General features: G+C 40.4%; 1 protein-coding gene across 11 annotated transcripts in view; it reads left to right on the forward strand.

Annotated features, from left to right (window-relative positions):
• Nucleotides 1-16,890, forward strand: part of PTPN2 (protein tyrosine phosphatase non-receptor type 2) — a 115,138-nt gene that overhangs the window by 17,786 nt on the left and 80,462 nt on the right. For 6 of the 11 annotated variants that reach the window (XM_054243947.2, XM_002757036.3, XM_078347711.1 and 3 more), the window contains exon 2: nt 5,588-5,678. The exons of 1 other annotated variant lie outside the window; for it this stretch is intronic. In XM_054243947.2, coding sequence (XP_054099922.1) covers nt 5,588-5,678 — 91 coding nt within the window. Of the gene's footprint in view, nt 1-5,587; nt 5,679-12,897; nt 12,979-16,890 lie in introns of all 11 variants that reach the window. 4 more of the 11 variants (XM_078347708.1, XM_078347710.1, XM_078347707.1 and 1 more) reach the window with 1 other exon arrangement.

A 16,890-nucleotide genomic window follows, 5' to 3' on the forward strand; every position in this document is an offset into this window, starting at 1 on the left:
CTGGAGATAAGCTATAAGGCCATTGATTAGAATGGACCATTTCATAATGTTCTGAAAATTAGACTACTTTGGAAAAAGAAGTGGTACGTGGTCTTAATATAGTCAATGCCCATGTGTGTATAAATTTCAAATACAGTTAAGGAGCTAAGTGGATTTTTTTCTACCAAATAACAAGTATTAATAATAGCTCAGTTCCATTTACTGATTTGTTATTCCTTTGTTTATGTCATATATTATCCTTCCAAGAGATTGTGACTTAATGCTACTACCAATTTAGTATGAGGGCCTGTTATTAAAATAGCTGCATGGGCCAGGCATGGTGGCTCACGCCTGTAATCCCAGCACTTTGGGAGGCCAAGGTGGGCGGATCATGAGGTCAGGAGTTGGAGACCAGCCTTACCAACATGGTGAAACCCCGTCTCTACTAAAAATACAAAAATTAGCCAAGTGTGGTGGTGTCCGCCTGTAATCCCAGCTACTCAGGAGGCTGAGGCAGGAGAATCGCTTGAACCCGGGAGGTGGAGGTTGTAGTTAGCTGAGATTGTGCCACTGCACTCTATCCTGGGTGACAGAGCGAGACTCCGTCTCAAAAAAAAAAAGCTACATGATATTTAATTGGTTGTACCACGATTTATTCATCTAGCCTTTTGTCATTAGACATTTAGTTTATTTAAAGCCTTTCAACATTATAAATAACTGTAAAAGAGATCTTTGTGCCGTGAGTTGCCTACATTTTGGTTCATTGCCACTAAGAAAAAATATCTAGTGACTCAATTATTCCTTGCTCTTTTTAGGCAAAAATCATATTACAAAGAATTAGATTTAAAATTTTTGGTTAAATTATGCTTTAAAGCAAAGATCCTTGCCATTTAGATCTAGTTTTGATTAAAGGTGTGCTTTAGTATTAAATAAGAACAGTTGTTCTCAACTGTGTGTTGCTCGGCAATATGTTTATGATGGATTTTGCTGGCGAAGGACATTTGGCAATGTCTGGAGAGATTTTTGGTTGTTACAGATACAGGGGAGGGGTGCTGCTGATATCTAATGAGTAGAGGCCAGGGATGCTGCTTCTAAACATCCTCCAATACACATGACAGCCCCCTACCCTCCCACTGAAAATAGCTAGCCTAAAATGTCAGTAGTCCTGAGGCTGAGAAACCTTGGATTAACAGATTTTACTGCTGATGGGAAACTTTCTTTTTTTTTGTTTTAGACAGGGCCTCACTCTATTGCTCAGGCTGGATCCTGGCTCACTGTGGTCTTGAACTCCTGGGTTCGAGCAATTCTGCTTCTGCGTCCCAAGAAGCTGGGATTACACATGCACATTGCCATGCCTGGCTATTTAAAAAACTTTTTGTAAAGCTGGGGTTTCACTCTGTTGCCCAGGCTGACCTCAAACTCCTAGCCCTAAGTGATCCTTCGACTTAGGCCCCCCAAAGCAGATCTCCTAAAGATCTGCCCAGAGGGAAACATTCTTGTTGTAGTATTTATGGCTACTGTTCATGGAATTTCTCTGCAATAAAAGGGGAAAGTTTTAGCACCAGAACATAAGTAGAACTGACTTTGCCTTATGTGATAGACCTAGTGAGTAGCCCAATTGTCTGCTTTCCCAATGCCATTTAGACAGAGATCATATATTCTATTGCTTATGCAATGTACTTATAAAATTATTTATTTATTTGAGATGGAGTCTCACTCTGTCACCAGGCTCAAGTGAAGTGATGCGATCTCAGCTCACTGCAACCTCCACCTCCTGGGTTCAGGCAATCCTCCTGCTTAGCCTCCCGAGCAGCTGAAACTACAGGCGTGCACGACCACACCTGGCTAATTTTTATATTTTTAATAAAGATGTGGTTTCACCACGTTGGCCAGGATGTTCTCAATCTCCTGACCTCATGATCATCCACCTGCCTCGACCTCCCAGTGCTGGGATTACAGGTGTGAGCCACTGTGCCCAGCTCAAATTTTTTATTTTTGTGTTTGGGTATTCCTGAAAATGCCTCATCAGTGTCAGATCTAGTTGTTGTTGAGATTTGGTTATGCTGTGTGTATTAAAGATGTGATTTAGCTACTTGGGAAAGAAAATTAATCAGTAGCTGATTTAACAAATAGGAGTTTATGTTTCTCATATGATATGAATTCTGGAGAGGGGCTTGTTACTGTGGCTCCTTGATGCCACTCAGGACCCAGTGCTAGTATTTCTGCTTAGCTTTCCTCTGAATGTGCATTTTACCTTGTTCTCACAGGATGGCTCCTACCTATTCCCACCCCAACCCCCGACAGCAAAACCTATGTTCCAGGCAGGCAGCAGTTGGAAGGGCAAAGGTACCTGGAGTCAGTCCTCTTTGTCAACATTTTCCTGCAGCCCAACCCAGTGGTTTCTGCATATTCCCATTGGCCAGACTGTCACAGGACCATAGAGGCTCGAGAAAACAGATTTTCAGTTGGGCTCACTGTGGTCAGAAAACAAAAGCAGATACCTTTAGAAAGAAAGGATATTGATTGGGGCTGGGTGCTGTGGCTCACACCTATAATCCCAGCACTTTGGAAGGCTGAGGCGGGCAGATAACTTACGGTCAAGAGTTCAAGATCAGCCTAGCCAACATAGTGAAACCCCGTCCCTACTAGAAATATAGAAATTAGCCTGGCATGGTGGTGCATGCCTGTAATTCCAGCTACCGGGGAGGCTGAGGCAGGAGAATCTCTTGAACCTGGGAGGCAGAGGTTGCAGTAAGCCAAGATTGTGCTGCTGCACTGCAGCCTGGGCAACGTAGTGAGACTCTGCCTCAAAAAACACAAGAAGGAAAGGATATTGGAATAAACAGCTAATATGTACCTCTGGGAACTGCTTTTTGAGATATTGGTTCTTCTAAATTCATTGAAATTTTTTTATTAAGTAGAACAAATGATTAATATTGGAGACTTGAAAGAATGGACTCACTGCAAGAGATCTTATTAGCTGAGAAAATAAAATGTATTTATGTTATGAATGTATTTCTTAACCCCAAGAACTTGGCTGTTATATCATGTTTTGTAAATTTTAAATCTCCCTACCACTATGCTGGAGACCCTACCCTCTTTTGTATAGTGCTCACAAAGAAGTGTGTTTCTCTAGGCTAAAAATAGGAATCTGCACCTGACAGATGGCCCTAAGTGTGGAAAATGTGCATGTGTGTATCACAGAAGTGGAAGAAGGGAAGGGAGTCCTACCTTCTCTGCCTGTTGTTTTAAGCCTGCCTCCTCGCAAATCAGTATCTTTATACATTAGTAATGGCCAATAGATTTTTTTAAATCCCATTTACAGTAGCAGCAAAGCCTATTGTTTCTGAGAACAAACCTTTATGATACATTTATGCTAACCTTTAGCATACCTTTATGAAGAAAGCTACAAAATTAATTGAAATATCATGAACTACAGTGCAATTGTGGAGAATAAATAGGGGACAACTTGCTTTGTAGGTACATTGATAGATTACAAAGATGTAGTAACTAAAATTTGATACTGTCTCAAGGGCAAGCAAATGCTTCTGTGAAGTAGAATGAGGATCTAGAAACAGATCCTTGTGTGTGCTGAAACTTGGTTTATTATAGAGCAGTTGTTATTGATAAATGCAGAAACCAATAAATGGTATTAAGTCAATTAACTTTCCAGTTGGAAGGGATAAAATTAAATTTCTCTTCCACACTGCAGGCTAACAACAGTGTCTTAGGTCTTGCAAAAGGACTCTTACCAGTTCATTCACTTCCAGAAAAATGGAGGAGTTTCATATTAGAAATGTGTGCATCATGTTCCATAAATAAAAACTTCGGATACTCAGCTGGCCGCAGTGGCTCATACTTGTAATCCCAGTACTTTGGGAGGCAGAGGCAGGCAGATCACTTGAGCCCAGGTGTTTGAGACCAGCCTAGGCAAAAAGTGACACCCTGTCTGTATAAAAACAAAAAACAAAATGGCACCTAACTTTTAAAATGCTTTTTCTTACATGTGATAGTGTGAGCAAAAGCACAATCTACTTTTTACTGTTAAAGCATGCTTTTCTTTTGTTTGTTTTTTGTAACACTTCTGTTTTTACTTGAATTCTTGGAACACTGTTTCCTGGAAGATCAAACCTGGCCATAATGGATACATTAGTGAGAGCTTAGTGCAGACATAGCCTTACAGAATGTCTTTCACACTGAAATGCAGAAAACCTGAAAGCACCTAGGATGAGCCTCAGGCCTGCTGGTTGTTGCAGTGGTGCCATCTCGGCTCATTGCAACCTCTGCCTCCTGGGTTTAAGCAATTCTCATGCCTCAGCTTCCCAAGTAGCAGGGATTATAGGCGCTTGCCACTACACCTGGCTCATTTTTGTGTTTTGTTTTTGTTTTTCTTTTGAGACAGAGTCTTGCTCTGTCACACAGGCTGGAGTGCAGTGGTGCAATCTCGACTCACTGCAACCTCCGCCTCCCAGGTTCAAGCAGTTCTCTGCCTCAGCCTCCCAAGTAGCTGGGATCACAGATACCTGCCACTGTGCCCAGCCTAATTTGTGTATTTTTTTTTTTTTTTTTTTTGAGACGGAGTTTTGCTCTTGCTACCCAGGCTGGAGTGCAATGGCGCGATCTCGGCTCACCGCAATCTCCGCCTCCTGGGTTCAGGCAATTCTCCTGCCTCAGCCTCCCGAGCAGCTGGGATTACAGGCACGTACCACCGTGCCCAGCTAATTTTTCGTAATTTTAGTAGAGACGGGGTTTCACCATGTTGACCAAGATGGTCTCGATCTGTTGACCTCGTGATCCACCCGCCTCGGCCTCCCAAAGTGCTGGGATTACAGGCTTGAGCCACCGCGCCCGGCCTAATTTGTGTATTTTTAATAGAGCTGGGGTTTCACAACTTTGACCAGGCTGGTCTCGAACTCCTGACCTCAGGTGATCCGCCTACCTCGGCCTCCCAAAGTGTTGGGATTATAGGCGTGAGCCACCACGCCCGGCCTGTTACTGAACATTTATGGCTCTAAAAATAATTTTTTTTGAAGGAGAAGTAATGACAAACATGATAGAAATAATATTTGAGGATATTTCTGAGTTCAAAATGAAGTAACACCTGTCTGTATAAAAACAGTATCATGAAGTATCATGAAGATGAAGAAATAAATTTTTTAAATGTTTAACTCCAAAATTTAGGTAGATGCTATGAGTTTTAGTCAAAATTTGAATATGATGTGGCTGATCATAGATACCTCCCTTGCATTGATTCTGCTTCATAAAGTGTTTGATGCTTGCTTGTAAGTGTTGAATAGAGCCTAATTAGCAGTAAATAAACAGATCTAGAGCACAGACTGGCATATGAAGAACCTTGGTTCAATCTTGGGGGCTGTGGGAACTTTGGATTTTTTAACTTTTGAAAGCCTTTCATCCCTCATAGATAAAATGGGGAAGAAAATTGTTTCTGTTAGTATTGTGAGGATTAAATGAGGTAATGTAGACAATGTGCTCTGCGTAGTACTTGGCGTATCATAAGTCCTTAATGTTATTTTATACTGGCTGGGAAGATATGTTTTGCTGTGGAAAATTGAAGAGGGATATTAAAATATATTTTTGTTATTTTAAGGAAATTCGAAATGAGTCCCATGACTATCCTCATAGAGTGGCCAAGTTTCCAGAAAACAGAAATCGAAACAGATACAGAGATGTAAGCCCATGTAAGTACTTATGGGTTTGTGTGCATGTGTATTTTTTGGTTTGTTTTAGCAGGCAGGATGGAGTGAAAAGGAGGGCTTGGGGTCATTGTTGATAAATACAGTAATTTTTTCCTATTTACGTGATACACATTCTTTAAAGAAGAATTTAAAGGTATAGAGTAGTAGAAGGAAAAATAATGGGTAATTATTTCATCCTTCAAACATAGGCATCATTTAATTTTGGTGTATTTCCCACCAACCTGTTTTTCTTACGCACAATTTTTCTTTAATTGTAATTATATATGGATATATAATATCCATATATATTTTCTTTTCATCTTACTACATGGCCTTTGCAAGTATTACTTAAAATAGTTATTGGTGTAGTTTGGTTTTCTTTCCTTCCCCAAGTTACAAGAATAGTATGTACTCACTTTAGAAAACTTACAAAACATAGAAAAATATAAGGAACAAACTTATTTAAAAATAAATCATAACTTGGGTTTATATTCTTTGGAGTTTTTAAAAATAAACATATTTTAAATTGAAAATTAGAACCTTTCACATACTCATTTGTAGCCCTTAGCAGTACATTGTAAACATTTTCTTATTATAAACACAATTTTTAATTGCTTTGACAGTGGCTTTGGATATATCATTCTTTTACATAAGTTCCCTTGCGGTTGGACATTTAGATTATGATGTAAATAATACATTTACACTGGCTGGGAGGATATGTTTTGCTGTGGAAAATTGAAGAGGGATATTAAAATATATTTTTGTTATTTTAAGGAAATTTGAAATGAGTCCCATGACTATCCTCATAGAGTGCCCCCCACACACACACGTGTGAACAATTATAATATTAGAGTTCTTCAGTGTATTCATCCATCATTCGATGATTTTTTGTTCTGATTCATACAGCTTATTCAGATATTAACTTGGGCTTCTTTCCTGCTTCAGCATGTTTCCTTGTGTTTGATTTTAGTGGGCTAAACATAGGTTTTCTCTTTAGCACTCCTTGTTAGAAGGGACTTAGAAAACAGTACCAAATTGATCATGTGCTGGTTTTTGCTTGTTTCTGGTTGTTCCCCTGTTTCACCATCTCAGCCAGGCTGGTCTTGAATTCCTGACCACAAGTGATCCACCTGCCTCGGCCTCCCAAAATGCTGGGATTACAGGCATGAGCCACCATACCCAGCTGATAATTTTTTTTTAATTGCAATTGAGACACTTTATTTTAAAGTATAAACATTTGTAACTTAAGTTTTCCTCAAGTATACACATCAGTAAAACTCATAATTTGTTGCCTAAGCCTTTAGACTTAGGTTGTATACCTGCAGTTGAAGGCTGCAGGGAGACTCTGTTTAAAATGTGTGAATGAGGCCTCTCTCCATCATCTTTGGGATCAGGCTCTTCCTGTATGCCTTCTCATTGAAAAGCACTTAGCTGGCCAGGTGCGGTGGCTCACGCCTGTAATCCTAGCTCTTTGGGAGGCCAAGGTGGGCAAATCACGATTTCAGGAGTTTGAGACCAGCCTGACCAATATGGTGAAACCCTGTCTCTACTAAAAATACAAAAATGAGCCGGACGTGTTGGTGGGCACCTGTAATCCCAGCTGCTTGGGAGCCTGAGGCAGGAGAATTGATTGAACCTAGGAGGTAGAGGTTGCAGTGAGCCAATATCACATTATTACACTCCAGCCTGGGAGATCAAGATTCCTCTGTCTCAAAATTTAAAAAAAACAAAACAAAAACAAAAAAGAAAAGCACTTAGCCTTGAAAGAACAGAGCTTCCCTCTTGCTGGCCACACAGTGGGTGTCTTCTGTAGCTGTGCTTTGCTGGGAGCAGCCCTAAGTGCATGTTTTCCTTAGCGTTATTTGCCCCTTCCCTCCCCACATACGCCTCCCTAATAAGCCATGTTCTCCGGATCTCTCAGATGGAGACTGCTCATTCTTGCGTCCTATGTAACCACAGGATTTTCTAGTCTGAGCCAGTATGCTTCAGCCTGCAAATGGAAATGATCTCTTCCAAGGCTTGTGCTGGCCCACACATCCCCATACTGCCCTAGGGCCTCTTCCTGACTTCAGTCACTCACTGTCTTTCTCCTTACCCTTTCCTTCCCACCTTCCTTATTCTGGTTGACTTCATGTGTCTGGGAAAGAACTATGACTTATTTCGCTAGAGTTCCTAAACCTGTTCAGCTCCACTGACATTGACCTTTAGTCATCTTCACCTCTGAAGTCTGAAACTCTGCTACCTTGAGGGCTACTTTCTGTCATTCCACTTCCAGCTTTCGCTTGCTTATTCCCACTGTACCTACTGTGACTTCAGCAGAGTCTTTTTGTTTGTTTGTTTGTTTCTTTGTGAAGACAGAGTCTCGCTCTCTTGCCTAGGCTGGAGTGCAGTGGCACGATCTTGGCTCACTGCAACCTCCGCCTCCTAGGTTCAGGCAATTCTCCTGCCTAAGCCTCCTGAGTAGCTGGGACTACAGGTGCACGCCGCCCCGCCTAGCCTTTAGCAGGATCTTTAGTTGACCTTTTTCATGTATTGTCAAGCTAGAAATGTACTGAATTAAAATTTTGATTAAAAAATGCAGTGTAGTATATTACTTCATCCTCTAACATGTCTGTCAATAACTTTCTTGCTGTTTTTATATTTAAAAAAGAACTCTGTGGACTTTTTAATTACACCACTTTGTGAAGCTCCAACTTTGGAAAAATTAGTACTCGTCTTCTCTGCCCTTTGGGCAAATGAGCGTGTGCCTTGGGTGGACTCTAGTGTTAACTGGGCCTGGGGTTGCCTTGCTGTCCTCATGCCCTCATTCGCCCTACTGCCACTCTGCTCCACCTCTGCACCAAGTAAACCATCTCTCAGGGCCCCTCATCAATATTGTCCTGTCTTCAGTTCTACAGAGAAAAATTTTTTAAAATCAGGAAATACCACCTCAGCTTCATGTTCTGTCACCTGAAAACTCACTTTCATTTGTCCCCATCCTTCCCTAAAGTCCTAGGAGAGAAGGCTCCCCTCCCCCCGGCCTAGGCGAATCTTTTGTCCCCGTTCCCCTCATGGGCTCTGTTCTTCGACATCACCACTCTTCATGTGTTTTCAGCCTCTTTCTGTCTCATGACTTCTTCCCTTTTGTATAAATGTTGTTTGCTCTCTTTTGTCTCAACCCTTATATCTCACCCCAGCCCCCGCTTCCTTTCTTACCTACATGGATAGACATTTCTTACCTACACCTATTCATAGGTACACACGGGCTTTAAAGAATGCACTGTGTCATTTGTCTCTCCACCCTCCCCACTATGCACACTTCACCCCTTCCTTCTTCCCCAGCCTCCCCACTGAAACTTTTATTCCAAAGCACTGTAGCTTCTAGTTGTCAAATGCAATGAGAGACTTTCCACTGGTTTCCTTTCTCTTAGCCCTCTGTGACTTTTGACATTATTCTCCTGCCTCAGCCTCCCAAGTGTCTGGGATTATAGGCATGTGTCACCATACCTGGCTAATTTTTGTAATTTTAGTAGAGACCATGTTGGCCAGGCTAGTCTTGAACTCCTGACCTCAAGTGATCCATCCACCTTGGCCTCCCAAAGTTCTAGGATTACAGGCATGAGCCACTGAGCCCAGCTGACCTTGCCTTCTTTCCTAACCCCATAATTTTTCTGATTTTCCTCTTTGGTCCCCCTATTTTCAGGGCATCTCCTCCTCACTTTGCCTTTATTTCTTCAGGAATCTGTTTCTCTCTCCTCCTCACTGTAACACTTGGATGAATGATCTCATTTGCTGTGGGCTTAGTTTCCATCTCTTCGCTTGTAAACCTGAATCTCATTGCAGTCTTGGTCTTTTCTATCTACATACCCATCTATGCAAGTCATCATCTCTGTCTGGGTGTCCTGTAGCCAACTCAGACTCAGTATGTTTGCACACTGAGTGAGCATTCCTCCCTGACACATTTCACTGGTCTTAGCCCCAAACCTGCCTTTTCTCCTTTATTCCCCATGTTGGTAAGTGGTGCCATTATTCACACATTTTTTTGAAGCCAGAAACAGATTCTTCCCTCCTTCAGCTCCCACGTCACTAAGTAATACTAATTTCCATTTCCATGATTTTTTTTTTTTGAGACAGGGTCTTGCTCTGTCACTCAAGCTAGAATTCAATGGCACAGTCTTGGCTCACTACTGCGTCTGCCTCCCAGGCTCAGGTGATTCTCTCAGCCTCATAAGTAGCTGGGACTACAGGTACACACCACCACACTGAGCTAATTTTTTAAATTTTTTGTAGAGATGCAGTTTCATCATGTTGCCCAGGCTAATCTTGAACTCCTGGACGCATGCAATCCACCTGCCTCGACCTCCTGATGTGTTGGGATTATAGGTGTGAGCCATCGTGCCCAGCCTCCATAATGTATTTCAAATCCATTTTCTTTTTCTTTTTTTCCTTTTTTTTGAGACGGAGTTTCGCTCTTGTTACCCAGGCTGGAGTGCAATGGCGCGATCTCGGCTCACCGCAATCTCCACCTCCTGGGTTCAGGCAATTCTCCTGCCTCAGCCTCCGGAGCAGCTGGGATTACAGGCACACACCACCGTGCCCAGCTAATTTTTTGTAATTTTAGTAGAGACGGGGTTTCACCATGTTGACCAGGATGGTCTCGATCTGTAGACCTTGTGATCCACCCGCCTCGGCCTCCCAAAGTGCTGGGATTACAGGCTTGAGCCACTGCGCCCGGCCAATCCATTTTCTTTTCTGTTCACATTGGCTTGGTTCAGGCCCTATTACGCTTTTCCTTGGTCATTATAATAGCCTCTAAACCAGTCTCTTTGTTTCCCTTCTGTTCCCGCTTAGTCCATTTTCATAGTATCCAGAGTAACCTTTGTAAGATGCAAATCTGTTTTCCACTCCCCTCTCCAATAGTGCTATACAATTTTTATTAAAAAGTTAATCTACTTTAGCATTATCATACTGGGCCTTTTGGAGACTGACCCCTTTACACACCTCTCTAAATCTTTTCTAGCCATTTTCCTAGAAATTATTTATTTTAGTAAAACTGAACCACTTGGAGTTCTTCTAGTGTGACTGGTTTTTAACACCTCAGTGACTTGAAGTAAGTCATTCACTTTTTAAAATATTCTTCCTGTCCTCTCTCTGACCCATCTCAGTCAAAGTTCTCCTTCTGCAGATACTGGCTCAACAGCCTCTTTCCTGTGAGTGGTAATCTCATCCAATTGAGGTTGTGGTTCTTATTCACTAAGTCCAGAGCGGCTCAGGAATGGGTATTTTTAAAAAGCTGGGATGATGTACCTTTTCTGACCAATAGCCATTATATCATTAAAAAATGTATTTCTGGCTGGGTCCTGTGGCTCATGCCTGTAATCCCAACACTTTGGAAGGCTTAGGCGGTAGGATTGCTTCAGGACAGGAGTTTGAGAACAGCCTGGGCAACATAGTGAGACCCCATCTATGCAAAAATTTTTTAAAATAAGCTGAGCATGGTGATGCATGCCTGTAGTCCCAGCTACTTGGGAGGCTCATGCAGGAGGATCACTTGAGCCCATTAGTTTGAAGCTGCAGTGAGTCACGGTGGCACTGCTATACTCTGGCTTTGGCAACAGAGCAAGGCTCTGTCTCAAAAATTTTTTGAAATGCGTTTCTGTACATAGTAGTTGACAGTTGATTTGGTTCAGAAAACATTTGTTGAAAACCAGCTATATATCTGATACTATGCTATGTATTGAGGATGTAATGATGAATGTATACAATCTCCCTTCGAATAATTTATGGTATACTTGGGGAGATTCACACATAAACATGTTACAGATATTGTAAGATACAACAGTGCATCGATGGAGCTGGGAAGAGGCTCTGCCTTAGGAGGCACAGATGGCCTTTAAGAAAAAGAATGGTGGCCCAAGCTAGGTAAATAAAGGGAATGGAAAAAGAATTTTTTAAAAATTAGAGTCCCAGATCTTTCATTTCTAGATTTGGATTCAGCCAGTCTGGAAATCTTTATTTTTAAACAATCTTCTAACATGTTTCTTTTACACTCACCTTGGCACCACTCCTCAGATTAACATATGGAAACTACGCTTGGAGTTCTGAATATGAGAAACATAAAGGAAAAAGATATTTTAAAATAGAATTTGGGCTGAGTGCAGTGGCTCATGCCTGTAGTCCCAAGGCTTTGGGAGGCTGAGAAGGGAAGATCACTTGAGCCCAAGAGTTCAAGGCTATAGTGAGCTGTGATTGTGCCACTGCACTCCAGCCTGAGCAATGTGTGACCCTATCTCAAAAAAAAAAGAAAGAAAATGGAAAGGATTTGAAGAGATTCACAATCTTTATCTACTTGCTATGACCCAGAGATGCCTCAATTGTTTCAGTTAACTCTGAGACAGTGTATAACAGATGGACAAGAACTTGGTTGTTAGAAAAGAGAGGAGCTTGTAATGGTTACTTTGTGAAATTTCTTTATACTATCAGAGACTACTGCCAAATTTTGAAATTTTCATATTTGTAGTACAGATAGAAATCCCAGTTTACTTTTTGGTCTAAAAGGGAGTGCCAGCAATTGAGTTAACTGTCATGTCTTTTCACTGGTCATGAAACAATCAATCAATCAATCAATCTCTCTCTCTCTCTCTCTCTCTCTCTCTCTCTCTCTCTCTCTCTCTCTGTGTGTGTAAAAACTATGGCATAAATTTCTTTTAGGTGTATATTAACAGTATTGTTAACTATATGCACATTGTTGTAAATAGATTTCTGGAACTTTTCCATCTTGCATGACTGAAACTCTAAATCTATTGAACAGCTCCCTATTTTCCTCTTCCCCCAGCCCCTGGCAACCAACATTCTGCTTTCTGTTTCTATGAGTTTGATTACTGTAGACACTGAGTATGTGTGTAATCATGCAGTATTTGTCTTTCTGTGGCTGTTTATTTCATTTGACATACTGTCCTCAAGGTTCATCCATGTGAAACAGTCAGATTTTAAAGGAAATTAACAGACTCATGACTCTGTAGTGAGTCAGGTTACATAGTCCGTGGTTTGTTGCTGCTACGAAACAAAAAGATTCTCAAATAAACATACTGTTTAAATGAGTTACTGGAGGGGCAAGAAGCCAGGGAAAACTTGTATGCTTCCTGTACGCTTCCCCCATGATCTCAGCAAGTGGCATAGCTACTTTGAATGCAAATGTCATTATCAGCTCTGAGATTTTTTTTTTTTTTTTTTTTTTTTTCAGATGGAGTTTTGCTCTTGTTACCCAGGCTGGAGTGCAATGGCGCGATTGCAGCTCACCGCAACCTCCGCCTCCTGGGTTCAGGCAAGTCTCCTGCCTCAGCCTCCCAAGTAGCTGGGATTACAGGCACATGCCAACATGCCCAGCTAATTTTTTATATTTTTAGTAGAGACGGGGTTTCACCATGTTGACCAGGATGGTCTCGATCTCTTGACCTCGTGATCCACCCACCTCAGCCTCTCAAAATGCTGGGATTACAGGCTTGAGCCACCACGCCCGGCCCAGCTCTGAGATTTGTATGCAGCTAATAAAGTAGCCCCAAGATGTATTAAGCAAAAATGAATAGAATTGTGGGGAGAAATTGACAAATCCACATGTTCATGGTCTTCTTAATAACACAAGATATTTGTAAAGAAATAGAATTATATAATACTATTAACCTTAATATAAGAAGAAAAATATATAGAATCCTATATCCAGCAATTAGAAAATGCACATTTTTCTAGGACTTACATGGACTATTTGTAAAAGTCCACTGACTAGGCTGTCAAGTAAATCTTAAAATTTAAGAATTCCTATCTTAAAGCCCATAATTTTTTTATCTTAATGCAATTAAAGTATAGGTTGTTAATAAAAAGATATACATTTCCATAAATTTGAAAATTTTAGCATTTCTAAATCATGGGTCAAGACAAAATTATAATGGGAACTTAAAGATAATTAATAAACAAGATATAAAATACTGCTTATCAAAACTTGTGTAAAGCAGCCAAAACAGTACTGCAAAGAAAATATATTGTCTTAAATACTTACATTCTATTTTATTTATTATTATTATTTTTAGATGGAGTCTTGTTCTGTTGCCCAAGTTGGAGTGCAGTGGCGTGATCTCAGCTCACTGCAGCCTCCGCCTCTCGAGTTCATGCAATTCTTCTGCCTCACCTCTCTTAAGTAGCTGGGACTACAGGAGTGTGCCACCAGGCCTGCCTAACTTTTGTATTTTTTAGTAGAGACAGTGTTTCTCCATGGTGGCCAGGCTGGTCTTGAACTCTTGACCTCAAGTGATCCCCCTGCCTCGCAGCTTCCCAAAGTGCTAGGTATAGGCAGGCATGAGCCATCTTCCCCCTCCCAGTATTTTAAAATGAAAGTTAAAATTAATGTGCTGTCTAACCTAATTTACAGTAAAAAAGAGAATAAACACTAAAAAGCAGAAAGGAAGTAACAACAACAAAACAGCAGAAATAGAAATCACAGTTACAGCACAAGGGACCAACCAAACTAAATGTTAGTTCCTTGGTAAGACTGATTAACTCTGTCAAGATTGAGCACGAACAATCAAACAAGAAAGAGGGAAGGTGCATATAAACAATCAGGAGAAAGAGTGGGCACATAAATGCGGGTGTAGAAAGAATTAAGATTGGGCATGGTGGCTTATGCCTGTAATCCCAGCACTTTGGGAGGCTGAGGTGGGAGTTCATGACCAGCCTGACCAACATGGCGAAACCCCGTCTCTACTAGAAGTACAAAAATTAGCCAGGTGTGGTGACCTGTGCCTGTAATTCCAGCTACTCAGGAGGCTGAGGAAGGAGAATCACTTGAATCTGGGAGGCGGAGGTTGCAATGAGCCAAGATGGCACCACTGCACTCCAACCTAAGCAACAGAGTGAGACTCTGTCCCCAAAAATAATTATTATTGTTAAAACATGAATTGAATACTGCCAACAATTTCATGGCAATAAATATGATCATTTAGAAGAAATGGAACAGATTCCTAGAGAAATATAACTTACCAAAACTGATTCAAGCAGAAGTAGAGTCTGAAGAGTCCTCTTAACAATTAAAGACATTAATAATCAAAAATCCACAAAGAAAACAGTGGGCCAATTGGTTTTACAGGTATGTTTTATAATAATGCAAATGAATGCAAGTGAATATAGATGTAAAAAGCCTAACAAAAGATTAGCAAACTGAATACAGCAGTGTATTAACAAGATAATAGATCACATTCACAGTAAGTTTATTTCAGGAATATAAGGTTAGCTAACATTAGAATATCTTACAATTCACCACAGTAACAAAGTAAAGGAGAAAGAGCCATATGCTTATCTCGGTAAATGTAGAAAGATTATTTAAAGTCAGTTCTTGCTCATGATTAAAAATGACACATAATAAGCTAGAAACAGAAGGGAACTTCTAAGATTTCTAAGAGATAACTGCAACAGCATCACTCATAATGATGACATGATAAAAGCATTGTTTTTAAAAAATCAGGAATAAGATAAAGATGTTCACTCTTATCACTTCTACTTAATATTATACTCTAGGTCCTAGTTGGTACAGTAAGCAAGATAAGAAATAAAAGGCATAAGGATTAGAAAGAAAGAAATTAAACTGTCTTTTAATCTGTTTATGAAGCCAGTATAGAACTTTCATAGCCAAACCAGGAAGGTCCAGTAAAAGGAATAAAAGTTTTATCTGTTGCTGTATAACAAACCACACCAGAACAGTAACTTAATAGGAAGCATTTATTATGTTCACAATTCTAGGGGTTGACTGACCCTAGATAGGTGATTCTTACTCGGGGTCTTTTGTGTAGTTGCAGTTCAAATGGTGGCTGGGTCGGGAGTCACCTTGAAGAAGCAACTTCTTTACTCTTGTTGACTGTGACCTCAACTGGGCTGTCATCAGGAACACCTACACAGGGCATCTCTTATGAGACCTGGACTTAATCACAAGGCAGCTGGGTTTCAAGAGTAAGCATTCTTAGAGAGCAAGGCACAAACTTTATTGCCTTTTGTGACTTAGCCTTAGAAGTCACAAATAACTTCAACAATACTCTGTTTGTGAGAAGTGACTCACTAAGGCTATGCATATTCAAGGATACTCTTATTAGTTTGATGGAAGAAACTGTCAATGAGTTGTGGATGTATTTTAAAGCCATCACAATTATGGATGATAGGAATTTCTTCATAGATAACCCCCCAGAAATGTGGAGACAAGTCAAATAATTATTTAGAAACATTTTGATCATCTCAGAATTATAAGATGATAGACCTTTACATTATTAAAAGAGACTTCTCTATTTACAAAAAAGTGCTTGTCATCTTTCTAATAGCAGATTTAGATAAAAACTTAGTAGTTTGATAATAATACTAATAAGTATAGATTTAACTTAAATTTTATGGTAACTATCACATAAATATTTGCTAACATTTTTTCTTATCCCATTGAAGTTTGCAAATAAAGACTAGATGTCAGTATAGTGCTTTACCTTCTCAAAATCCATTGTTGACAGCTTTTTAAAAAGATTTTCTCACTCAGTGTTAGAGTCTTTAACTCTATTTTCAATTTTTTTTTTTTTTTTTTTAAATCAATTTTGACTAGGTGACATGGCTCACACCTGTAATCCCAGCACTTTGGGAGACCAAGGTGGGTGGGTTACCTGAGGTCAGGAGTTCAAGGCCAGCCTGGACAGCATGGTAAAACCCTGTCTCTACTAAAAATACAAAATTAGCCAGGCATGGTAGCTGACACCTGCAATCCCATCTACTTGGGAGGCTGAGGCAGGAGAATTGCTTGAACCTGGGAGGTGGAAGTGACAGTGAGCTGCACTGTGCCGTTGCACTCCAGCCTGGGCAACAAGAGCAAAAAAACTCCTCCATCTTGGGGGAAAAAAAATCTTCAATTTTAATCAAAGCTATTTATGATAATTTATTTCTACAGGCCATTGATGCACTGGAGTGGTTTCAAAGAAGAAGAACTAGAACTCTTAGTGAAAAAGCTAGCATTGATTAGACAGGGAAAGAGAAAACCTAAAGAGGGCATCATGATAGCTTACTTCAGATACCTGAACTTTTACCTGGAAAAAGGAGTTCCTTATTCTGTGTTAAGCCCCAAATATAGAACTAGGGTTCATGAGCAAATAATAGCATTGGCGAATTTCAGGTTAACATTAACTCTTAAGAGCTGTTTTAAAACCTACAAATGAACCCTCTG

This window comes from Callithrix jacchus, chromosome 13 (assembly GCF_049354715.1).
Source record: "Callithrix jacchus isolate 240 chromosome 13, calJac240_pri, whole genome shotgun sequence".
Lineage (NCBI taxonomy): Eukaryota > Metazoa > Chordata > Mammalia > Primates > Cebidae > Callithrix > Callithrix jacchus.